This window comes from Apteryx mantelli, chromosome 4, assembly GCF_036417845.1.
Source record: "Apteryx mantelli isolate bAptMan1 chromosome 4, bAptMan1.hap1, whole genome shotgun sequence".
Taxonomy (NCBI): Eukaryota; Metazoa; Chordata; class Aves; order Apterygiformes; family Apterygidae; genus Apteryx; species Apteryx mantelli.
The window spans coordinates 59,624,895-59,651,387 of record NC_089981.1 but is presented as its reverse complement, the minus strand read 5'-3'; the positions used below and the strand labels follow the sequence as shown (position 1 = coordinate 59,651,387).

The 26,493-nt window shown below is 35.5% G+C and overlaps 1 protein-coding gene across 12 annotated transcripts in view; it reads left to right on the top strand.

The window, feature by feature from the left end:
• HEATR5A (HEAT repeat containing 5A) overlaps nt 1-26,493 on the top strand; it is an 81,260-nt gene that overhangs the window by 9,165 nt on the left and 45,602 nt on the right. For 7 of the 12 annotated variants that reach the window (XM_067296702.1, XM_067296699.1, XM_067296698.1 and 4 more), the window contains exons 1-13: nt 2,870-3,098; nt 4,179-4,390; nt 8,760-8,868; nt 9,395-9,544; nt 9,828-9,999; nt 12,423-12,583; nt 15,889-16,144; nt 17,410-17,565; nt 18,148-18,398; nt 22,470-22,581; nt 23,412-23,564; nt 24,938-25,037; nt 25,845-25,954. In XM_067296702.1, the coding sequence (XP_067152803.1) occupies nt 2,973-3,098; nt 4,179-4,390; nt 8,760-8,868; nt 9,395-9,544; nt 9,828-9,999; nt 12,423-12,583; nt 15,889-16,144; nt 17,410-17,565; nt 18,148-18,398; nt 22,470-22,581; nt 23,412-23,564; nt 24,938-25,037; nt 25,845-25,954 (2,068 nt within the window). In that variant the 5' untranslated portion in view covers nt 2,870-2,972. Of the gene's footprint in view, nt 1-874; nt 1,592-2,869; nt 3,099-4,178; nt 4,391-8,759; nt 8,869-9,394; nt 9,545-9,827; nt 10,000-12,422; nt 12,584-15,888; nt 16,145-17,409; nt 17,566-18,147; nt 18,399-22,469; nt 22,582-23,411; nt 23,565-24,937; nt 25,038-25,844; nt 25,955-26,493 lie in introns of those variants that run through there. The other 5 variants (XM_067296701.1, XM_067296700.1, XM_067296703.1 and 2 more) reach the window with 5 other exon arrangements.

The following is a 26,493-nucleotide window of genomic DNA, read 5'->3' as shown; positions in this document are numbered from 1 at the left end:
TATCTGTTGTCCTGGGGAGCCCAAAGCTGAACACAGTATTTCAGATGTGCTCTGAGTGCTGAGTAAAGGGAAATAATTGCTTCCTTTGAGCTATTGGCTAGCCTCTTGGTACAGCCTAGTGTGCTATTGCCTGGACACACTGGGCAGTCACTTAGGACAGCTGTGAACAATCCTGTATATCCACCTGCCACTATTTTCTTTAATATTCTTGTTTAACTGCACTATGCAATATTTATTGAGATTAAATTGTTGTATAGCAAAAGATAAAAAAATTTTGAAAGTGTTAGTAATCATTTCAATTTCTGCTTTGTAGCAGACCATAGAGAAATAAATGCAGTACCAGCTATTTCCTAACTATCACTGTCAATGGAAATAATGGTTGGGAAATATTTGGGGCTTATAAATATTGCACATAAAGATTTTAGGAAAGAAGTGTAGATTACTTTGAAATCCACATGCACTTTTTATTTGTTTTCAGCTTTGTTCTTTTAAAGAGCGATTGGAATGTGGTTATTTGAAAAATAGCATATGTCCTGTATTTGGTGTCCTGCCAGACTAAATTCAAGTTGGGTGAGGTTTAAAAGGAAATGTTTTTACCGATTCATTCTAATATTAAAATTATTTCTGGAAGCTAGGAGAATAGATTGATAATCCTGATGCCCTGTTGTATCCTTAGTGTTGTACATGGATTTTTCAGAACAGTCAAGTCCCCTTTGCCAGCTCTGCTGGATGTTGATTCAGACGTGAATGCTATGACATTTAAAATAGTTTATGACTTAATGACAAGGATATGGTCTTTTCATGATAGCATTCCACATTCATATGCTAAATATTTTGCATCTATCCATTTTTAGAAATATTAAAGTAACATAGGTCTTACGAAGGCATTGGAGATATCTTCTAAGAAAATAACTATGGTATACTATCTGAGCTTGCACTTATTTCATTTTAGAATTAATCTGAGTTAACAGAATAGAAACAAGAAGGGTGGTTTCAGTAGTGAAATGAATCTAATTGTATGGTGAATATAGTGGGTCTGCCCAATTGAAATGCAGCATATGTGAAGAGCTAATAATATTTATAGAGCTCCAGTTCTGTACCTTTTGGGAAGTTACTAACTGATAAAATGTCAATATGCAAGATTTTGGTATTCTTGTTTTCTGTAGAACAGATATTTGTATCTCATGTTTTTTTAATTATTTTTTGTGTTAATTCTATTTCTAGGAAGCTGTGTTCTTGACATCCTTTATCTAAGAGAATCTGGAGAGGAGAGAGTGTTTTTACAATGGGGAGAAATTATCTATTAGATAAGTCAAATGCCAATGTCTGACATTCATCTGGGTTCTTTTCGGTTTGGAAAAAAGCTGAGTTGTAATCTTAACTCTGTAAATTGAATCAGTTGCTGTTGGCAGGTGATTTAAAGATACTGGAGATTGGGACATGCCTTGGATAAGAAAGAAGATTGTGTGACCTGTACATGTGACTTCTACACTCTGCAGCGATGAAACTCTGCTCAAATATTCAATGAAATATGTAATCCTACAGTTTCTGTAGTATGCAGAAAAATGTGAGGAGGATGAAGTTAACTACGGTGTGTGTGTTCTTGGAGTGAGATAGCTAGTAAATTGTGAACATCTATGTACCTAAGCAAATTAAATATATCTAGGTATAATTACCTATGTATATTTATCTCTACTTGTCATTTTATAGAGTGATACATTGTCAATCTGCCTGCTATTTCAGGTAAATTTAAAATGACAGTTCATTATACTAAATTAGATGTGACTAATTTCCTTTGTGAGTAAATTTTGTATAAAAACATTAAAAACTTGTAGAGAGCAAAGAAGATAACTTTCTGCTGTGCATTTGATGACAACCAGAGCACTGAATTATTTAGCATTGCTTTGTATTGCCCATTTACTGTTTGATAGATCATTTTGCACTATAATATTGTTACTGCATAGGAAAAATGTGTGTTCAGCAGTCTCAATGACCTTTGGAAAGGATAATTTGTTTGGGAGTTTAAAATACGATTGGCATTTTACCAGATTCTCCTTGACTATTGTTGTTTGAGAAACCTACTGAATATCTGTCAAAAGCATATTTTGTAGTTTGAAGCTCTGTGGCACTTAAATAGGAAAAAAAAAAAAAAAAAAGTTATCTTTAGAAATATTTTTTCATCTTGATTTCCTTTTAATTATGTCCATCTCCAATATGGGAATGCCTGAAATAATGTGAGAGAAAATATAACAACTGTTACTGAATTTTTAGTTTTTGAAACATCTTTTTTTCTTTTTTTTTTTTAAAGACATCATTAAAAGTTTGTTCATCAATGAAGTTATCTTGTTTTATTGTATGCCTTGCTTAGTATTGAGAATAAATAAAGCAATTGAATAAGGTATTAGCATTTATACTTGTGGAAGGGGATTGATCTACATTTGGAATATAATTAACATGACTTCTTAGGTTTAGGTGACTTCCATTGCTGCACTTAATTCTAGTTCATGAAATTCATTATTTTGGCGGCTGGTTGGTCATTACTTTTGGATAGATGTTTGAGCAGAACACCTCTTCTTATGCAAAACAAGATGCAGAAAAAATGATAGTTCATTGAAAACTTATCTGATGCATTTTGAAATATATTTGACTTTAACTAGTATATTAAATCAATACCAGTGTTATCTCATTTCCAAGACCCTGAAGTATTGCTAAAGCCACCTGAATAAAACTACTGTATTTGGGGGAGAAACTTTTAAATTCTTTTTTGAAAATCTAGTTTTAAAAAGCCAAGTATGAATATGGTGTGATTGCTGACTTTCTAGTATCTTTTTTTTTTTCTTTTTCTGTCTAGATGTTCAAACTTCTGATTCAGTCACCATGTATTAATGAGGAAGAAAACCTGACTGATTAACACAGTTCTGTGGTTTTTTTATCCTGTGGTGCTTGAGAAGTGGTAGGGAAATTCCCAAGGAATGGAGTTAGCTCACAGTTTACTACTTAATGAAGAAGCATATAATCAGCTTGGTGAATTTCAAAAAGCAGAGTTCATTTTTGAATGGTTACAGTTTTTGCAAAAACTTTTACCAGTGACTAGCAGAGTAAGTATAATGCAGCTTGAGAAGGAAAAAAACATATTATAGAGATATTTTTCTCTTATTTGTTAATTTGTTTAAAAACAAAGAACAGTATAAGCTTTTTTTTTTGCTTTGTCTTCTGCATACACACAATGAAAGTTTGTTCAGTGTTAGCAGTAATTTTTTCTAAATATTACAAGTTTTTGGTCGCTAGCTTTCAAGTGAGAGAGCCACTTGTCTGATAAAAGGAATTTGAGAAATTACCATTAAGTGATCTTTCTGAAACCCTGATCATTACTGCAAGACTTTGCAATACCGTGATGAAGAATGACAGTCATGCTATCATGGCATAATTATTTGATAGCTTTCTAGCAAAAAAGAATGCAACATCTTTCTCTCTTTCTCTCTCTTTTTTTTTTTTCCTAATCAAATGATAGATCTGTGTCCATTCAACACTTCAGTTCTTAGGTTCACTGTTGTTTTATATCTATTAAGTAGGATATATAGATATTTAACACTAAACCAGTCTAGATAGTACTGTTTAAGATATATTTATGTTAATTGTGTAAAACTAAATAAAATGTAGTGCCAGCTCTTTTTTTTTTTAAGAGAACAAAAAAAAATTGAGATAATATCAAAGTAGAAAATTATTTTATTAAGCAAAATATTTTTCTCTTTAAATCTCAAGCATCTTGAAACTCTGCTAAAGTTCTGCTTTACTATTTATATTTCCATGAATGTTTACTCTCTGTGTTTTCCCTTTTTAAAAAAAAAGGCATTAAAAAAGCAAGAAATTGCATTTTTCTTTTAGCAAGATATAACTATTCCAATGCCATAGGGAAAACATTTTTGAAATGGTTCTGGAAAGAACTGTGTTCTGAAAAATATGGTTTCGTGTGTGCATGTAAGAATAATGTAGTCACATTGTTCATATTACTTTTCTTTCAGTAGAAAGGTGTAGTAAAACTTTTTAGTAAGAATGTCAGAGTATCAGAATAGTAATAATTAAATTAGGCAAAGAGGTTAAAGAGAATTGTCATTAATTATCTTTACCTAACTTTGAAATTTAACTGAAAGCTAACTGTTTACTGATTTTATTTCCAGGCTGATATAAGGGAAAACCAGAAGAAACTGGTTGAACAATTGACTTCTTTATTAAACAACTCACCAGGACCTCCTACCAGACGGCTTGTTGCCAAGAATTTAGCTGTACTTTATAGCACTGGAGACACTTTTTCTGTTTATCAAACAATTGACAAATGCAATGAACTCATTCGGAGTAAAGATGATTCACCAAGTTATCTGCCTACAAAACTGTAAGTGTATATATATATTTTTAATCCTAGACTTCAAATCCAGTAATAACAGCAGAGAGAGATACACCTGAAAAGAGGTGAAGGTAGGGGAGGGTACGGTCCCCCATTTCTGCCAGTTGTGCAGTGCATGCTTTGTATCATGTGACACAGAAGATTTGGAAGGCTCCCTGATTAGCATCATTATTGTGGGTGCATCCAGTTCTAAAGAGTAATTTTTTTCTTCATTATTACATCTCTAAAATTTTCAGAGAATGGGTATTATAAAGAGGAACTGAGCTAATCTGAAAACTGAAAGCAAATTCAAATTGCCTTCAGGGCAGAATTAGGAGTGGTTTAGTACTTGTGTAGCATTTCATATATCACTTTGTGTGTCTTTACTGGCAATTTTTGGTTAAGAAGTTCTGCTGAATATTGTGAATAAAGTAACACTTTACAATATAAATGGGCCTTGAGAACTTAAAATATATTTTTCTTCTTTATTTAGAAGTTTCCTGTTGTGATTCACATAAACATAACTGAAAAATCGATCACATTAAAAGGTGATTGATTACTTTTGAAGTTTTTAACACAGTTAAACTGGGCAACTTGGTGGCTGATGGGATTCAGCCTAGACTGCATATGTTAGACCAAATTTGATTTAGCAACATGTTTAGTGTTTGGTGTGTCCGCTGGAAAAAAAATGCCTTGAGAGTGATCTGAAAGCTAAACTAAATTAACTTACTTACGAGTGTGAGTATGTTAGACTTGTATGTATACACTGTCATTCAGAACTATGAATGACTATAGTATGCTTTAAGGTAATAAGGTGAACTGAGGCCAATTTACTTCTTATGTTTTTGTTCAATAAGGTGACAAAAAGAGCTGACAATACCTATTGTCTTATAGAAGAACCCATGCTATACATCCAGTTAAACAAGCACTGCTTTCTTTTTACAAAAAGATATGGAACATTTTTAACTTATTTAACATTAGTAAGGGGAAAAAAATCTACCTGTGTGATAAATCTGAGTTCACTGCTGTAGGATAAATTTTGAAACCAGGAATGTGGTGATATTAAGTACTGTATATGTGCAGCAGGAACCAAAATTGTAGGAGACAGTTGGTGAGCTCCAGCCAGACAGTTGAAAATCGGGCCAGAGAGAATACCAGCAATGAGTAACAGAGTATCATGGGCAGGTATGTGAAAAACAAGAAGTGGTAAAATTGCTGAGAAAAGCAGTAAAACAGACTAATACAACTCCAACTACAAAATACAGTTACTGGATATACTTCATAATCCAACTGGGGAACTGGATACAGTTGGTTAGAAACATCTGAAACGTCTATAAACAAATGCCAGAAGCTTAGCCAACAAAGTGGAGTAACTTGAACAGCTATTGCAGGATATGAAACCAATTCTTAAGAGGATAAAAAAAATACTATGAATAACATTCATGCCTGTGACAATGTATATCTTTCACCATATTCAAGAAAATAGGAGATAAGGGTGGAGATAGTAAAACATGACTGTGTATTAATGATGCAGTATATAGATAGAGTGAGTAAGAAATAAGGGGTAAAAATACAAGTAAAACATTGTTTGGCTTTGGAGAAGAATGACAAACTGAGATAACCTTCTATGCTGGAATGACTGGCTGGGTAGATGAGGGGAGAGCAGTGGATGTTGTCTACCTTGACTTCAGCAAGGCTTTCGACACCGTCTCCCATAACATCCTCATAGGTAAGCTCAGGAAGTGTGGGCTAGATGAGTGGACAGTGAGGTGGATTGAGAACTGGCTGAATGGCAGAGCTCCGAGGGTTGTGATCAGTGGCACAGAGTCTAGTTGGAGGCCTGTAGCTAGCGGTGTCCCCCAGGGGTCAGTCCTGGGTCCAGTCTTGTTCAACTTCTTCATCAGTGACCTGGATGAAGGGACAGAGTGCACCCTCAGCAAGTTTGCTGACGATACCAAACTGGGAGGAGTGGCTGATACGCCAGAGGGCTGTGCTGCCATTCAAAGAGACTTGGACAGGCTGGAGAGGTGGGCAGGGAGGAACCTCATGAAGTTCAACAAAGGCAAGTGCAGGGTCCTGCACCTGGGGAGGAATAACCCCATGCACCAGTACAGGTTGGGGGCTGACCTGCTGGAAAGCAGCTCTGCTGAGAAGGACCTGGGGTTCCTGGTGGACGAGACGTTGACCCTGAGCCAGCAATGTGCCCTTGTGGCCAAGAAGGCCAATGGTATCCTGGGGTGCATCAGGAAGAATGTTGCCAGCAGGTCGAGGGAGGTGATTCTCCCCCTCTACTCAGCCCTGGTGAGGCCACATCTGGAGTACTGTGTCTAGTGCTGGGCTCCCCAGTACAAGAGAGACATGGACCTACTGGAATGAGTCCAGTGGAGGGCTAGTAAGATGATGGAGGGATGGGAGCATCTTACCTGTGAGGAAAGGCTGAGAGAGCTGGGCCTGTTTAGCCTGGAGAAGAGAAGGCTGAGAGGAGATCTTATTAACGTGTACAAGTATCTTAAGCGATGGTGTCAAGAGGATGGGGCCAGACTCTTTTCAGTGGTGCCCAACGACAGGACACGAGGCAACGGGCACAAACTGAAACACAGACACTTCCATCTGAACATGAGGAAAAACTTCTTCACTGTGAGGGTGACAGAGCACTGGAACAGGTTGCCCCGAGAGGTGGTGGAGTCTCCTTCTCTGGAGATATTCAAAATGCGCCTGGATGCAATCCTGTGCAATGTGCTCTAGGTGACCCTGCTTGAGCAGGGGGGTTGGACTAGATGATCTCCAGAGGTCTCTTCTAACCTCAACCATTCTCTGATTCTGTGATATTGCTATATATCTGCAATTGAACTCAAAGTCAGATTTGCATATGGGATAATATCTGTATAACATAGAATGAGAGACATGCTATGCAAATAGCTTTGAGTAATGTATCTTACTAGCAAAGTTAAGGTCCAGGCACTCCTGGATGTGATACTACTGATTTGTTGCTAGAAATTTCCGTTCAATGCTGATGGAAACTTTCATACAACACTCAAGCAAACAGCAGTACAGCCAACCATGTGGGAGAGTTTGCAAGTTATACCATAATATAATAAAGTAGTTCTGGAAAATTTTTTTGTTGAATATTCCTTCCTTGGATTAGATTGTGAAATGTGTGCATATACATATATAGGCTTAAAACTAATTAAGGAGAGTACCTGTGACCATCAAAGTAGTTAGACATTGCAATTGTAATTTTATGCCCAGCCACACACACCAAAGCAAAATTTAGTGCACATCGACAGTTTGGATTTAAGTTGGACAAAAGCAATAATGAAAAATGTGTCTTTGAGGAAAACAGGATTTTGGTGTGATAAGAGATAAGGTTATTGGGTTTGTTTTTCTTACTGTATTTTGTCACTTATGGGATGACTGTTAATATTACATAAGTTTTTCTAATTGAGAAAGTCTTCAATATGGGATTTAAGAACTACTTGTGGAACATTTGAGTTAAATTGGGGAATAAGTTAAATGTTGTTTTCTTGAAGAGATGCTGAACAGTGTCACTGGATATACAGCAAGTCTGACCAAAGAGTAGAAAGCTGATTAAAGATGTCATTTCTCTTCTTGTATTCGTCAAATAAATCTGGTTAGTTTAGATCTGTCAATAAAAAAAAAAATTTGCTTGAAATAGTTTTTCAAAGGAAAAACATTCTTTAATTAAACAATTTTTTTTCTGTTATTTTATTTTCTTTGCTCAGTACTTAATACTTAGCAATTTTTGGTTTTTGCTAAAGGAATATGCCTGTAGGCATACAGAGCACACAGACTGCAGTTATCAGTTGTTTTACCCAGAAACTAACTACAGAATCTTTTTGCAGCAAAAAGACATGGGTTTGAATTGAAATTAAAAAATTTTCTTAAAGGTGTTTTGTCATTATTTATTATTATACTTAGATGCTAGAGTCTTAAGTCCTGGAGCATTTACAGCTTTCTTTTGACTTTCTAAATTGTGAAAAAACCTGTCTCTGGCTGCTTCTAGCAGCATTTGCCCCAGCACAGTGTCATAGACTGCATGATGCAAGGCATGCTTATTTAGGAATTTATTTATAAGGCTTAAAAGTGGATATGAAAAAGCATTTTATTGGGGGGTGGTATTATCTGAATTTTTGTATTATCCGGGTTACTTTCTCAATTCCAGCATCCTTAGTTCTCCTAGAGTGTGAGTGTGTGCCACACACAGACCATTTTTTTTCCTTTTAATAATCCACTTACATTTCTGGGACATTCTATTTACTTATTTTGTTGTTTGCCCATTGATTACATCAATCTTTTCAATCCTTTTCATCTGTTGTTGCATTCATTTTCACGCATTTTTGGATTTGTTTTGTTTTAGTGCTGCGGTGGTATGCTTGGGCTATTTATACAAAAATTTGGGAAGAATTTTGGGAAACAGTTTTACTGACACCGTTGGGAATGTGCTTAAAGCAATGAAGAATGCAGAGGTATTGGAACAGCATGTTTAAAAAGACTGGAAAAATAATATGATGTTTACTGTTAGTAGCTGGGCCAATGAACAGGAGAAATTGCATGATACCAATATATGAAAAAATTGTGGAAAGTCATAGGATAAAAATCCTCAATGTCTAAATTCCAAAAAGGACTACAAAATGTAATGAATTATGACTACAAAAGGATGGATCATAGCTATTTTCAAGCTGCTTTCATGAAAGAACTTGATAAATGAGAATATTTAATTGCTTTTATTAATGAGAACATTTGTGCTCTGGGTTTTACTTTGTATTTTCAGTATTAAACTGCCAGTGAGTACTTTCCGGTAGAATGTAGAATTATTATTTTCACTTTGTTGTAGTGTTGTAGAACAAGTTATCTGCTTTAACTCACTTCAGCATAAATAGATCTCTAAACAGTAAAAAAAAGACCCAATTAAGCTGTTTCAGTAATCAGCGTTTTATATTTCCAAGGAGCTTAGGGTTACAACTTTAACACATCATCTTTTTCATTTTTTAGTCTCAAGGTCGTTATGAAATCATGCTTAGTTTACAAAATATATTAAACGGTTTAGGAGCTACTGCTATCCCATGTCACCGAGATATTTACAAAGCTGCCCGGTCATGTTTGACAGATCGATCCATGGCAGTCCGCTGTGCTGCTGCAAAGGTGAAGTGCTCTATTAATTGTTTTTATTAAGTAAGCTCCCTAAATAAAATTCTGTTTTAATGGATGATAAACACAGCACTAAATATATTGTTTGCTTATTATATTACTTTCTTAGACATTGCATTGGCAGCGAAAATTCAAGTCATTTTGGTGTGAAGCACCATACTTATTTTATTAGGGAGAACTCTGGGTATTATGTTGCAAGCTAAAATCTGTATTGAGTGCTTTTTCATATTATATCAAAATATTTATCTTAAAGATTTTTCTTTCCCTTTTTGTCTAGTGTCTTCTTGAACTTCAGAATGAAGCAGTTTTTATGTGGAGTACAGACCTAGACAGTGTTGTGACCCTGTGCTTTAAATCCTTTGAAGGTTCCAATTATGATGTACGGTTAGCAGTTTCAAAACTTTTAGGCACGGTATTGGCTAGAGCTGTAACAACTAAACAAACAACAGGTAAAGTATATATTTTGCTTGCTGACTGCTCATTTGTTAAAAAAAAAAAAAAAAAAGAAAAAGAGAGAGAGAGAAGTCAGATGACCAAAAACTCTCAAGTTCTTTTCAATCTATGAGTAAACATTAGATTAGAATGTAAACTCCATCTGGCCGTTCATATCTCTGGTTTGCTCTTTTTTTGCAACATTTTTCTTATATAGTGCTGTGCTTTTAGTTGTGTTATTCAATGTATACACTTATAAGATAATAAACAAAGCAAAATTATTTGGTAAAATTAGTTTCTGTGTTACAAGGTTGTCATTGTAGGAAGAGAAGTTCCTAGCCTCGAGAATTTAAAGGCAAGATACAGCTCAGCAATGTAGAAAACACTAAGATTTGAGAGAGTGACAGAGGTTTTGCTGACAGACTGTAATTGATCCAACTGAAGCTTTCTAGGACAAAGTTAACGTCTGCAATTCTTGTTGTCATTCAGACTGGAAGTTCTCAGTCCAATCTTAGGAGATCCAAGCTAAATATCTAAATGTAATCTAAGTGAAATATAGCAAGACACAGAGTGTGATTCAGATTCTTTGTTCTGCCTTTAATGGCTTCAGAAATTACCTTCAGTGCAATAAGCAGTAAATGACAATATCTCAGAACTTTAAGCCTAACTTATTTTCAAAGCTTTCTTAAGTAAGCCTTATTTATTTCCAAAACTCTTGAGGCTTTGTATGTGCATCAGAGACTTTAAAGTCATGACTTCCAAAGTATTTTTCTAACAGTCTCTTTGAAGAGAATTATTGTGTTAGAGAAAACAATCAGCCCTCATCTTTTTCCATTAAAAATGAAAAAAAATACTCTAGCTTCTTTATAACCTCGGTATTTTTCTTTAATCCTGGTAAACAGTGCAGTTTTATGACCTTATCTTAGCACTTTAGTAATAGAAGAAGCTCATAACTGTTCAGCTGAGTATTTTTAGTGGAGGAAGCACTAGGTCAGGAACAAGTTAGAGCTAAGTGAGACAGAAGCCAAGTGGAGCACAGAAAGGGCTGGGGAAGAAATGGAGGAGCAATATTGAGAAAGAAATAGGTAGTCCTGAAGTTTCTGCTCTGCATCTGATCACCTCTTGAGATTGGCTTTTTTCTTTTTTCTTTATTTTTTTGGTCAAGATTATCTTAAATCTTCTCATTCTTCTTCTCATTCCATACTTGAACGAGAAAGTAAACAGTAATGAAAATTTTAGGTCACTTAGTTTGCACACTGCAGCCATCATGCAAAGTTTGCACACGCATGTCCCAGCATATATTTTAAACAAACTTTCTATCAGGAAATAAAACAACAAAATAGAAACTAGAAATACATAATTTACCTAGACAATTGTAAACATTTTATTTTTCTCACCATTATGGAGAGTCAGTTTGATAATAAGGTTGAGATGCTTCTGTTTGTAAGAGAACCTATTGCTATGCCCTTATCTGATGAAAAAGAGTCACAGCTGCTAAAAATAATGTATTGATTCTGAAAGATCTTAAAATTTGTGGTAGTTTTGCCCTTGTGCATTAGGGGTGCTGTTCAACTCCTAGATGAGCAATTTTCAAATTGGGGGCTGCACCCAGCTGGCACCATATGGTAGTGAATAAGAAACTACAGAAAAATTCCATATGAACTTTTATCTTTTCATTTTCCCATTTCCTTTTTATTTCTCTCTATTCCTCTGCAACAGCAACTGAAGTTATGGAGGGAGAAAGATACTTTGCAGTGGCTGCAACAACATCCCAGATAGAGCTGCACTTTCTTTTTCCGAGGGGCCAGATTTGCTGGCTTGGGCGAGATAGCTTGGAGCAGGGCTGTGGGGAAAGCAAGAGAGAGAGTAATAAACTTCTGGAGGAGTGTAGGGTATTGGGGACATACTGACAGGACGCTGTGAGGGAAAACTCTAGAGTCAACTGATTAGCTTTGATTAGCTTGTAGGTAGGGATGTAGGGAGTTGGCTAAGCATAGAGGAAAGGTAATTATCCCTGGGTAGAGTTTGGAACTGATTTTCTTTGGTGGTAAGATGGAATGGGGCTTTCATGAAACTTAGGTTGCAAGCAAAGCTTTATTAGAGTGGGGAGGAATAGGCCATACAGACTGTTTTGCAGAAGCAAAGATGGTGGTAAATGCTGAGGGAGGGTGTATATTCACACATATTAGGTGATGGTTAGGTGATTATTTATAGCTGAAGCAGAAAAACTTGAGTACATTGTTCTGGCTCACAGGAGCACTGGATCCTAAAATCTCTTAGTTTCAGTTAGGAAATTATGCTTTAACAATATTTTGATTTGGCTATGCTACTCAATTTGTGCAAATCTTTTTTTTTTTTAATGATTAGAGTTGAAACTTTCCTTCTAAAATGTAAAATGTTTTACAGATATATTCTTCTAAATGTATACACCTATTCTTAGCATCCACCAGGCAAAACTTTCACAGAATCTCTCTAGAAGAAGCCATGGAGCTATTAGGAACTGGATTTTTACGTGGAAGTTGTGGATTTCTACGAGCCAGTGGTGATATGCTGAAAGGGACTAGTTCAGTCAGCAGAGATGTTAGAGTTGGAGTCACCCAGGTTTGGATTACATTAATTGTGATTTTCTAAGATTGCCAAACATTCCTGTAACGACTGTTTTGCTTTCCATATTTCTCTTATTTCATTCTTTTTCTTATCTGTGATAACATGATTTATAATAAGGATTTTCATCTTCAGGTATGCTAAAAAGAAAAAAAAAATCTGATGTTGCTTCTTTATCTAATAGTTTGAAATTGTCCAGATGAAATATGTATTTCTTGTGAAAGCTTCTAGTAATATAAATTTCAAATAACTCACACAAATTAGTTCCTCAAAATATTTTTTCATTTAAAACTTAACGAATACCGTATGTCTACAAACTGGGAAGTTACAAGAATTACAAGAATTCTTGGCGGCTATTTGCCAAGAAAATGCATGCCAGTCTCCTAGAGTCTTGTATGTACACAGAGCAGTTTTATTGTTTTTTCAAGAGTAGATATTTCAGTTAAGCATTTGGATTACTTGTTACTGGTTTTGGTTTGTCTCCTTTTTGATGTATGAGGTATAATTGATGGTGTAGTTGATATAATAGCACCTGTGCTAGAGGATTTGTACACTCCAACTGTACCATCACAGTTAAAGCAGTGTGATGTATTTATAAGCAAATACTTGAGGAATTTTGTGTATATCAGTGCCTGTAAGTAAAAAAGCACTTGCATTTATAAAATATATTAATTATTATGTGAATTACAGGTTGTTATAAATTAAAAAATCAGGAAATATTGAAGATGACTTTTTAAATATGGAAGAAGAATTTATATTTGATCAGCATTCAGCCGTTTTCAGGATGTAGTTCAAGATGTAGCCAGAATGTCAAGGGAAAGTGATTATTCCTCTTTATTCGGCACTGGTGAAACCATCTTGGAGTACTGTGTCCAATTTTGAGCTTCTCAAGGACATTCATATATTGGAACAAGTACAGTGGAGGGCCTCCAAGATGGCTAGGGGGGTAGAGTACATGATGTATAGGAAGAGGGTGAGAGAACCCCTAAGAGTTTGTTCAGCCTTAAGAAGCAAAGGTTACAGATCTTTACTGTCTTCAACTAGCTAATGGGACTGTATAGAGAAGATGGAGGTACACTCCTGTTGGAAGTGCACGGTGATACAACAAGAGCAATGGACACAGGCTGTAACATAAATTTTAGGAAAAGCTTTTTAAAGTGAGATTGCCCCAGGAGATTGTGCAACCTCCCTTCTTAAGAAGACATTCAAAACTGATTTTTGTGTAATATTTACTACTTTGAGTAGCATGATTAAAGTCTTGTATAATAGAGTAAATATACATGTATAATATTATACGCAGAATAATCTACAGGCTCCAATCAAAGTAAAGATTTCTATATCAATGTAATGATTATGTTCTGAGAGTCTGCAAGTTAGGAATTGGTGTTAAAAACTGAATAGTATTTTATGTATATATAATTATATATTAATATACATTATATCTCTTCCGATTTCATATCTCAAAAAATATATTTCCGTGGCATCAAGCAAGCTTAAATTTAAATACTGAAATTGAGTCAGCAACTGCAAGAGTGCAGATTTTTACAACTATCAAAATTCTCTTTTTGTGCATATCTGTATTTATAATCCCTTCCCAGGTGCACGTTTTAATTGTGGCCCCTACTTCATTTCATTTATATCCATCTATTTAGTTTTAAACCATAAGAATTTTCTATGTAAATGGATATACTAACAGTTGAGTCTTGAGCCTGAGGAAGAAAATACTTCTTGTTTAGTTTCCCGGAGAACTGTAAGCACACAGATTCCACACCCAGAACCTACAGAAAAATTTTCCTGACTCTTTTCCTGAAGGATACATTTAGAATTAGAAAGTAGTATGTTTAATGAGGGGATTATGGGAATAGAAATTGAAAGGCCCTAGCTAAACTCAACTATACTGTTAAAGAATTAAACTGTTGATGGCATTGTACTTTAAACAGAAGAAGTAATTCAGAAGGAAATGCAGGAAAACTGAGATAGTATACAAAGGCTTGCAGGAGATAGACTTATCTTATAAAATCAGTTTTACATATGCCCTCTAATTGTGGTCAAATACAGGCAATCATTTGTGCTATTTCTCTTTATTCTGATTGTCTGCATTTCTAAATTAGTTTTAAAAACAAATATCAGAGTAATTAGATTACCTTAACTAGCTGTAGCAGTATGACTCTTCGTAAGTCTATCCTGTTAAATTCCTCCATTTTCAAATCTGTAAAATGAGGGTAATGTACTGGTACATTATGAAGCCTAAGTAATATTTGTCAAGAGCTATTAAGTTATTGAAAAAAAAATTGTTTTATCCAACTGCTAGCATTTTTGCATATCCAGAAGTTGAGTTCTTTTTTCTCCATCCACAAGTATTTTGCTGGGAACTCTGAGAGGAAAAAAGGGAACTACAGTGCTTCATCTCTTTTTACATGAATAATTTAGTTGTTGATGTTAGACATGGGAAAAGTATGCATTGGGTAAATACTGAAGTTTGATGGTGCTAGTAAATGTGAACTTTCTTATGAGGAATTTTGTCTGTTCGTTTGCATAGTCTCACTTTATTGTATTCACTTTTCTTCATGATAGCAAATCTATTCATTAAAAGCAGAATTCAACACATACACATGGAAGACATTTGTAAGGGAGTGGAAAAATAAATGGTCTTGTGGTGATTAGGTTTGTAAAGTGGCTCTGCATTCTTTCTCTTTGCTGTGACATCTATAGTCTTTTTATGGTACCTTCATTGCAAGGCAAACAATTAAAATTCACTGAAATGAAGAGCAGTGCATGGGGCTGCAAATATTCCCTAATTCAAAGCCTATAATAACAAAATTCTCTCAGGGTTGTGTGTTATACTTTTGTAACATAGTAGTTCTTAAAATGCATTCATATATTAAATTCGGGTTTCATGTGCAGAATATTAAATAGCTGGAAGCTGTTGTTCAGTGAGACCAAACACAATGTTTTACATAACAAGTGCCTGTACAGGGTGAACTGCCATTTCTCACACTCTGAAATGAAGTAAAACAGGCAAGCAGCTTGAATTAACTTACAGTCAAACCAAGCTGCAATATTGCTAGTAAAGTTTTAATTTGTACTAATTTAAATGATTTAGATAGGCAAAAAAAAAGCAGCTACCTGAAACTGAGAACATATATGATTTATGGATCTATAAATGTATAAATGATCTCAGTTTAATGACGTTCTAGTAGTGGCAAAGTGCAGGGATCAAAAAATATGTACAGGGGATAGCTAGTAGTGGTTTTCCAGATGGTATTACTCTAAAATATGACTTCTTTTCAAATCTCTTTCAGGCATACGTGGTATTTGTCTCCACGTTAGGAGGACAATGGCTTGAAAGGAACTTCTCTGCCTTCCTTTCCCATATTCTAGATCTCGTGTCTCAGTCTCACCCTAAGGCTATTCAGACTCAGATGGATGCTATCTGCTGTCGCCGCTGTGTTTCATTTATCCTTCGAGCTACAGTAGGAGGCCTTCTTGGGGAAAAAGCTCAAATTGCAGCTGCCAAGGAGATTTGTCAGGCCATCTGGAAATTGAAGAAAGTTGTGGGTATGGGTCTAACAAGATTATCTGTTCAGGACTCTGTTTTTCTTTATTTAAGTGATTGTTTGTCCAACTTCCTAATCCAGAGACTGCAGGAATAGAAAATCTAGTGCTGACTTATTACCATAATAATGTAGCGGGCTTCTGTTGGGTGCTTTGTTTTTAATTCAGGCTGTTTACTGATTTGTGTGTGTCTGTGTTTATGCATGCCCATACAGTCACGTATGTAAACTTAAAAAACCTTCCCAAGCAACATCATTTCGATAAATGATAAATATAATAAAACAGTAAGTATAATAAAATAAGTATAGGCAGTAATAAAAAATATACAGTATTATAAAGTAGGTTGAATTGGTAGTTGATATGTGACTAGCCAGATTCTGCCTTCCTGTTCAGTGCAGCTGACGCTACTGATGGTTCAAAAAAGAAGAATTTGTTCCTAATTGACAAAGCAAGCATTTCTCCTGGAGGAAAAAGATTGTTTATAGTGCAAAGTCCTGTACACAGCTTCTACACAAACTACTGCTCTCCTAGCACCAGCCATGTTGTGTCTTGGTTAAATATCTAGGAATCTAAACTGACAGTAATTTGTATTTCAAAAGGTAAACTTGCACAGAAAAGGATTTTCTCTCCCTCTCTCCCCCCTCCCTCTCTCTCCCCCCTCCCTCTCTCTCCCCCCTCCCTCTCTCTCCCCCCTCCCTCTCTCTCCCCCCTCCCTCTCTCTCCCCCCTCCCTCTCTCTCCCCCCTCCCTCTCTCTCCCCCCTCCCTCTCTCTCCCCCCTCCCTCTCTCTCCCCCCTCCCTCTCTCTCCCCCCTCCCTCTCTCTCCCCCCCTCCCTCTCTCTCCCCCCCTCCCTCTCTCTCCCCCCCTCCCTCTCTCTCCCCCCCTCCCTCTCTCTCCCCCCCTCCCTCTCTAACACAAAGTAGTTAATTCTGTCAGAATACACCCTCTTCCAGTCATATTGGTGAGGTTGAAAATAGCATGCTGCTTTGTAGCCACCATACCCTGTCATCTGTCAGATAAGCAATATGTCACTTTATATTTTTCCACCCACCACCCTCACAGAAGTTACTACAATATCCGTTCAGTGATAGAAATGTACTTGTCTGAGTGAAAGTAAACCTTTATCAAAACTGTTTGATCAGTGATAAAAATGGCAGTGATAAAAGCTCATTTGGTAATGTAGAGAACTTACCATAGCAAAATCCTTTCTCCAATCGGTTTTATTTTCACAATGATTTCATAGGAGTTTTCCTATATTGCGTTATCAGATGCTGCAATGAGTGACAGTAACTTGGAAACACGAATTACTACAACAGATGTAACAGCAAGTCAGCATGTACTTGTGTGTACACTGCAAGAACTTGGAAGTCTCATTCATGGCTTAGGAACTACAGCAGCACCATTACTACAAGATTCCAGTGCAGGTACGTACCCTGAATTGTTTTTTGTTTTTCTGGGGTTTTTTTTGTTGGTTTTGGTGATGAGTATAAAATTTACCTGATTGAGGGTTGTATTTAAACTGAGTCCAACACTCTGTATTGTTTACAATAAATCAGTTTGATCAAGCGGAGTATCTTCGTCTACCTTTACTGTTTTCATTTAACTGCAGTGAGAATTTTGTTCTTTTTTTTGCTTTAATCCAAATGCATTCATATGTACCATACCTCCAGCCTTGAAAGCTGATTGGTTCAAGTGGACATCTGTTTCCACTGCGTGGATTTCTGCTTCCTTGGATATACTTATAGATGTTTCCTATGCATGATATTTTATGTTTGCTTCATACTATTACTTTTCACTTAGGGTAACCTTTTTAAAAAAGTTTTGAAGTATTTAAAATTGATGAGAAATATTCACAATTAAAAAAAATAGCACTTTTTAAAGAGAAGTACAGGAGCTAGTGGTATGTTTGCCATTCCTCCATATATACTTTTGCTTGTTTTGTCTTCTTTTTAAGAATCATCTCCTTTGCCTCCTTCTTAAGTGTGTTTATTCCTTTATTTTTTCAGGAATTCTGGAAGCAGTCATTTCCGTCATTCTTCATCCCAGCATTTCAGTTAGACTAACAGCAGCTTGGTGTTTGCGCTGTATTGCAGTAGCACTGCCGTCCTATGTGTCCCTACTTTTGGATCATTGTATTGAACGTCTTAGTGTATTGAAATCCTCCCCAGAAGCAGTGACTGGTTATAGTTTTGCTGTTGCTGCTTTGCTGGGTGCAGTAAAACACTGTCCTTTAGGAATTCCACATGGAAAAGGGAAGGTATGGTTCTAATACTTTACTTATAGGCAGTTCTTTGATGATTTTTGCAATAATATTTGTATGTATTCTCTATCATGTGATTACAAAACTAGTATTCCCCAGTATACCCATGTGATATTTTCTTTTCTTGAGAAGGGGTTTTCCAAGCGTATCGTAACTCAAGTAAGCAAATGTTTTTCTCAAATGTGTCACAATATAACTTGACAGGAATGTGAATTTCTTAAAATAAGTTATACATCATTAATGGCTCTGTTAACCACTCAGTCTGCTACCTTTTTCTAATGGAGAAGTTTGTTAGGTATTACTACCCTGTTTTGGGATAGAATTCAATTCTAAGGATCTATGAGGGCTTAAACTGAACTGCCTAAAAAAGGATTTATTTACAGAATAAATTTCTTGAAGAGTTAGGTTTTTCAGAATTGCAAATTCTTTCCAGCAAGAATAAAGCTTCTGTAATTCTGGCCCTATTTGTCATTGGCTTAAATTGACATACTGACATTTCTTTCGCTTTCCTGTGAGCTTCACAGCAATGTTAATGGTAAGAAAAGGCTAGACTGTAAATACACCTGAAATGTATCAGGTTTGGCAAAGTAGAAAAACCTTTCTTATATAAAAACTAATTGGAGAGATGTATATACAGATCTATTGCATGCTGGGACATTAGAAATCTAAGTTTCCTGGAAGGAAACTCATTTAACCACAAATTCTCTGAATGGTCATTTCCCATTCCCATCAATGACTCTCCAGTATACATTTTTTGTCAATACTTAAACCAACATCAGTTAATTGGCATTGGTTAAAAGGCATGCCTTTTGTTGACACAAGTATTCTGTTTTTCTTGTTATTGCACCACTGTAAGATGACAGGAATGTTTTAACATATTAGCAAATACTGCCCTTGCAGTGACTCCAGCCCACCCTTTCAGTATTGTTGAGTACTAACAGTTACATGGCTGTATTTATACATTGCTATTTACAGTTCTCAACATTCAAAATCCCAACTGCTGATGCAACGGTTTTTAGCAAAAAGGAAGAAGCAATTTTTGTTAGATTTTAAAAACTTTATGTGGTGTTTAGTCACCAGACTGTGGGGAGAGAACAAAATGTATAGTTTGCACAGTTGTGTAGATAAAAAGTGCCATTCAAGTACCTTATATATAAGCATAAAGTATGCTGTTTAACAGGAAAACATAATTCTCAACAAAGATTTCTTTTAGAGGAACAGAATAGGATGAAATAGGGCCTGGGTAAGGTATGGGAGGGCAGAGACAAGCAGTGTGAGAAACATTATATTCTGCACTGAGTTGTTGTGAGGGAGAACAGAAGAGTTTATGAAAGCTCTTTTCCATTCTCTCCTAGGAATGCTGCCAGATTCCAAACTGTCTCCTCCTCGGAGGAACTGAAAGAGACCAGTGTTAAATAAAGCAGTTTTGAAAAAGAAGTATCAAATCTGGACAATGGTGACTTGGGCAGAAGCCATATCATGTTAATGCATTTTCCTTTGCGAGAGAGTGGTTAGAGTTGCAGGTTCAGGTGGAACCTATTCAAAGAAACAAAATAATTAGTATATTTATATATATTCATCATTCTGTGCTAGTGCTTATATTTCATCTTTAAAAAAATCCTTCAAAAACAAGTCATAAGTACTAGTATATAGAAGAACTATCAGAAATCATTAAACGAAGCCCTTTACTAGGATGTTTGTTTATCAGGTAATTCGAATATACCAAGCTGTTAGTAACTTTTAATAGTATAATTTAACAAGGATGCTGTTTTAATTTTAGAATCAAATATTTTATCATCATAATTTTTATTTTATCTATCAAAAATCCATCAAAATAAATTTCTTAATCTGTAGGCACCTGATGGCATTATGGAATTGGGGAAACCAATAATTTCAGTCTATTAACAATTCATGCAGTTTTGTAAGTGTGCAAATGAATTATAGAAAGATATTGTCTGTAGTGAGGCTTTTTAATAAGGTAATTGATAATGGCACTTCTCGTTTGTAATATTCATGTATAAGCAGTTTGTTTTGGCAATCAGACATAATGCAAGATACAAGAAATACATTTTGGCATATGTGAAGTATAATTGAAGCAAACCATTTGCAGACTATTTGTACAAGTTCTAGACATTCTGTGGTAGATTTCCATGGACACACGGTTCATCCATGTAAATGCTTATCTTAAAATGAGGATAAAAATTACCTTTTAACTCTCTCGCCCTTTTTGCTTAACTCTCATAGGTCTCAAGGTATCTTTTTTTCCTAGGGGCATAAATATGAAATCAGAACACTTTTAACTTTGCCACAATTCCTGTAAAAATTATCAGCTCTCTTTTTACTGCTGACAAAATAAGGAATAAAGAAGCTAAGTTACTTACCTAGTATCCCACAGGAATTGTTGGGGCCACCCTAGACTCGTGCTGAAATTAGTCATTGCTACCTCCTAAGTCTGAGTTTCTTGCTATAGTGTGAGAGGGAGATAGCATTCTGCTTGGGGACAATGAAATAGGATTAAATATTATGGCAAATGCTATTGAAAAACTATTTTGTAATGGTAGTATCTGCCCCCCTGGTACTTTCACTGTGTAAATTGGGGCCATGGTTAGGAATTAAGATTACTATAACCAGTAACAAGATATTGTGGTGGAGGATCCTGGCAGCAGATGAACATGCTGTTTGTGCACTGAGATTGTTCTCCCATGAGCTGAAGCTGGGAAGGTAGTTGCAGCAGGCTTGTTATCTATAGAAGTAGAAAATCTTGCCTGCTTGGGAAGGAGAGGAAAAATTCCAGGGGAAGTGAATAGGATAGATAAAACTCTGCTCTCTGCTTGAGGCAGAATGATTATAAATAGCTTTTTGCTGGCCTGTATTAGCAAGGGTGGAGAAAGTACTTTTAGAAACATTTTTATTCTTTGCTTTGACTGAAAAACATTTTCAGTCCCTACCTGTGATGCCATAGTCCAGGAAACAGCTGCTTTTATCTCTTTGCACTCAGCAGCAAGCAAATTTCTACCATCTCAACTCTCCCAAAATGCAGAGATTTTTTTCTTTTCCAGTTTTACCAATGCTGTCTCATTATCCATAGCTTCCAGGGAAAACAGGTTTCATTTGCTGACCTTGTTAGGTTTCTGATGGGTGTTCTCTGAACTGTTTTCATGAACTACACCTGACTTTGTCATTACTGCGAATGAGAGTCATTCTCTCCTAGTGACAAGCAGGTGTGGTGTTGGAAGAAGTTAGCACACATCCTTTGTGCCTTATCAAATTCTTGATCAGTCTTTGTGTTTGTCACAGTTTTGTACTTTTTTTTCCTCTTGCGATGATTTCACTGAGCTCATCTTGCAGGACTGTATAATTTTAACACCTTCTGAAGGCCTTGGTCTGTGTATGCTGACTTCTGTATAATAGGCTTTTCTATTACTGTTCACTTACTCACTGTCCATTTGATTGTCCTTGAATTGTGAGCTCCTCAGAGGAACAGCTGACCCTTAGGATTTGGAAACTGCTCAGCATGCAAGAGGGAAGGCCTTAAGGAACACAATTGTCTTTACCAGAGAATTAAAGGGATTATCAGCTCTTTACACAGAGCTTATCCTGTGGGCTAGCAGTCTTTATGCTTTTTTTTTTTTTCCCCACAGTGTTGCTTAAGTGTAATTGTATTATTTTGGAAAAAAAGAGCTCAAGGATGTTTGCCTCCTCCACTGCAGTCCCTTATTCTATAGTAACGTCAAATCTTCTGACTGAGAAATGATTTGCTGAGAATAAGGGATGGGTTAGAGATAGCATTTAGGTTTCTTCCTTCAAAACCATGCCAAGATGCTTCAAAACTTCTGTACAGTCTGCCCAAGAAGGCATTTGGGTCTTATCAGACGCTTTGTTAGTTGTGTGGTTGTTAAGGTGCTGAAGGCATGACATTTTTCATTGAAACAAAGGAATGGGGGCCATTTGTAAATAACTTAGTATGGAAGCAGCCAAGAACTGAATCATTTTCCTTTTAAGCTGTATTTGATTTCCATATGTAGTTACTAAGATGCTGATGCTCGTTTGTTTGTTTTAACTTTGAAGGTAATCATGACAGTAGCAGAGGATTTGTTGTGTTCTGCTTCACGGAACAGTCGCATTTCACTGCAGCGAACACAGGCAGGATGGCTGTTGATAGCTGCCCTCATGACATTAGGTAATAGGTTTCTACAATTTTTACTTAAACTAAAATAAACTGTTTTGTGTTTTGTCTCTGGCTTTAATTCTTATGATGTTTCATTTAACTTACTACTGCAAAATAATTCTAAAATAATAATGTAAATTGTAATCTTTAAAAAATTTCCTAAAATAAAAATGTCATTACTTTCAAATTTGCTATTAATTCGTTGGGAGTAATGTCTGAAAAAGCAGTGTTTGGGAGGGACCATGGTTAATTAAATATGAAATAAGAATGAGAGTGTATTTCCCTCTCTTGTCAGACACTTGAAATGTTACTGAATTTTCTGATACTTATTAGTGGTCACATTATTGACTCTAATCTCTAAGTTACTGATGACAAATTAATTTTATCTATTTTGATCATATTTTAAGCCATCTTTCACATTTTCAACTATTACTTCTGCCCATCAGTCTTTCCCGGATTATGGAGAATACACCCTGTACATGAACCTATATCAAATATTTGCTGTTCTGAACACCACTACTGCTTATTAGGTTGCTTTTATGCTGCTGATCTACTGGGTCTAAGCACAGTGAGACAGATGTTATAGTTGGCTGGGTGACATACTGTTAGGCATATCAGTGGGCATGTAGTTATGTATGAAAATGGAATACCAAAGCAGTAAAAAAACTGAGAAATTATATATGAGCAGGCTGGGAAAGCAGCATAAAAATTTGTTAAGATGCTTATCTGTAGTTTTGATGGTCAAAACGGTAATGGTTTTGTGAATGTAGAAAAAGGAATTAAAGACAACATTTTAATTTTATGAATTCTCACATTGGCATGACAACTCTCAATACTTAAAGGTCCTGCAGTTGTCCAACACCATCTGCCAAGAATGCTGTTACTGTGGAAGTGCATCTTTCCATCATCTCCTAAAGACCTAGAAACAGAGAAGACTCGAGGAGATTCATTTACATGGCAAGTAACACTGGAAGGCCGTGCAGGTGCTCTCTGCGGTAAGAGGGATTTGCCGTGTCTTTCTCTGAATGCTTATAGTTTTTGTTTTTCCTTCTGAAAGAACAAAGATACTTCATATTGATGTGTATTGGGGGGTAGAGGGTGGTGACAGAAGAGGTACTACCTCCCCAACATGCATGCTTTTGTGTGTGTGTGTGTGTGTGTGTGTGTGTGTGTGTGTATTCATTTATTTATTTATTTATTTATATTTACCTGTGTGTGTGTGTATATATATGTATGTGTATGCACATTTTTGTAAAAATAAAGAAATAAATAATCTATTATTGAAGAGGGTTTTTTCTCTTGTTCTTCTAATCAGTTGATTTCCAAGCAGTTAGTGATATCAGAAAGGATGCTTCCCTTTTTCTTGTTTAGCATACATATCACAGTAACATCTGAGGGCCTAAACCACGGTATGGTCTGTTGTTTATACAGTCTACTGTATTTGGTAAATAACAGTTTTGTTTCCTAATAGCTGATTTTCTATAAACAGAACAGAATTAGTGGATGAATCGAACACTTTTGCTACGCTGAGAAGAATCAGGTAGAAAATACAATGAGGAAGTTGCAATTCTCAGCCAGTAAACAGTGCTGTCTACTTGGCTACTGTCTAGGAGGTTGCAGTTTTTCATCGCAAAACATAGGGAATTTGGGTTTCCAAGAGACTATTCCAGTGATCTTCAAATACTTAATGTGTTCCAAACATGTACTCTGGAGTACTAAAGGGTCCTTTGCATAGCAGAAGTACGAGCTCCAGGATAGTGATCATCCTTCTGTCACTATTAAAATCTATTTGAAAGTGTGGAATTAAACAGTAGTTTCATTTTGAAAATAACCTAAACAGTTAACCTTTAAATATTTGTCATTTTTGAAAATAGGACTGTATTTTCTCTACATGCATTTTGAAATACTGTCAAGTTTAATTTTCTGTAAATAATAAAAAATACTTGAGTACAAATGAATTGTTTCTTGCAGCACAGTAATTAAGCTAAATTTAAAGGAAAAACTAGCAAGTTAAGCAGCAGGTCCTCTAGTCATCACAAGTCATCTAGTTATCATACCTCTTCCCACCCCCCCAAATATCGTGGAGTTATCTCCCATAAATCAATTGGTAACACAGCAAGAAATGTTTGCATTAATGTATGCAATTAGAAGTCAAGGTACTAACATCCAAGCTGAGACACCAAAACAATGCATCTATAAATAAGATTTTTCATTCAAGATTTTATCAGTTCCTTAAATTATTGGTCAAAATGCTCTAATTTTTCATATTTTTTCTTCTGCTTTAAACAATTGGTGAGGTAATGGTGTAATTTCCCACTCTCTCCCATCATCTGATTCTAACTGAATTAAAATCCAATTCCTTTTTCAGCTATAAAAAGCTTTGTTTCCCACTGTGCTGGTCTTCTTACGGATGAAGTTGTTCAGAGACTTCTTCCTCCTCTCCCAAGTGCTGTTGATTTATTGACGCAGTAAGTATATCAAAATGTTAAATGAGATTCTGGTTTTGAAAAGCTACAGAACAATCTTCTTGTATTTTTGATTTAGTGAATTGTCTGAAGAACTATCTTTCCAAAGTACAGTAATTATAGAATTCAGCTGTATAACTAAACTTTCTGTAGGCTTTAGCTAGTGTAATACTGTGTCCTGCAGATTCCAGTATAATGTTAAGAAATCAGAGAAAAAATTGTTATGCTTTTGATAAGTTAATGTCTTTATTTTGCTTCTTTAATCAAATGTACTATCAATATTATATATAGTATTAATCAAATTAATGTGTGTGTGGTTAGTTTTTATAAAATAAAAAAAACACAGTTCAAGAGTATGCTGGGGCAGAAAGTTTTATAGATGGTCTTTTTTGTATTTAGATTGACAGCTAACCTGGACAGGTTTTGGGGGGTGATATGCTATTTAAACTTTTCCTCACTTTGGAGTATGTAGTGATTTAATGTATTTGGGCTATAAACTCTAACCCAGAGATATATCCACAAAAAGTTAATTTTAATAAATATTGGTACAATCAAAGGCAATAAAAAAGCTTATTTATTTCTCTAGTATTAAATAAAAATAAGGACTGGGAATGGACAATGGAGAGGTTCTGTCAGAGGATATGAATATAAATTGTTTTGTTTTCTGCTATTGATAATGCAAATCAGGATTGTAGTTATAATAAGCACAAATTTAAAAGTATACAGTAGAGTTTGGTACAAGTGAAACCAGAGTTTTCCATAATGCTTAATCTCTTTCTAACCTCTGTGATGTGTTTTTTATATTTTAAGGCTTTCTTCAATATATAAATTATATGGCAATTCTTTAAAAACATCATCAACAGTTTACAGACATAAACTTTATGAATTACTGGCAGTATTACCTCCAAAGACTTATGAAGGTATGTATTTTCTTACAAAGAAATATCTACTAAAAATACCATGAGCTCATTTGTAAGTTTTCATTCAACATATATTAAGCTAGCAGGATTTAGTTTTGCCTTTTATAATACACAAGTTTTATTCCCTCTATTTGGATCTGATGAAATTGTAGTGAAGTCAGTGTGGTTTTGAATGGCCTGGTGCTTTTGGTCTCTCTGCACCCCCCCCAACCCTTTTTCCTCTCCCCTATTAAAAATCCAGACTTTTGTCTTTATTTTTGGTTGAAACTTGAAAATAGACAACCTTGCAATTATAAGTTATTTGAAAAATCTACTTACTTTGATACCAGTTTTACTTCCTACTGAATCCTAAATTTGAAAGGTATAATCTCAGCAAAATTTCAGAAAAATCTTAAGATACACTCTCTTTTCTATAGCCGAACATATCTGGCAGTATCTGAAATCCATCTAATCCAGTCAACTATGCACTATAGTTAGACTAACATATGAACTAAAACATTAAATACTTTTATCTTCTTTAAGTTGTCATGTGAATTTAG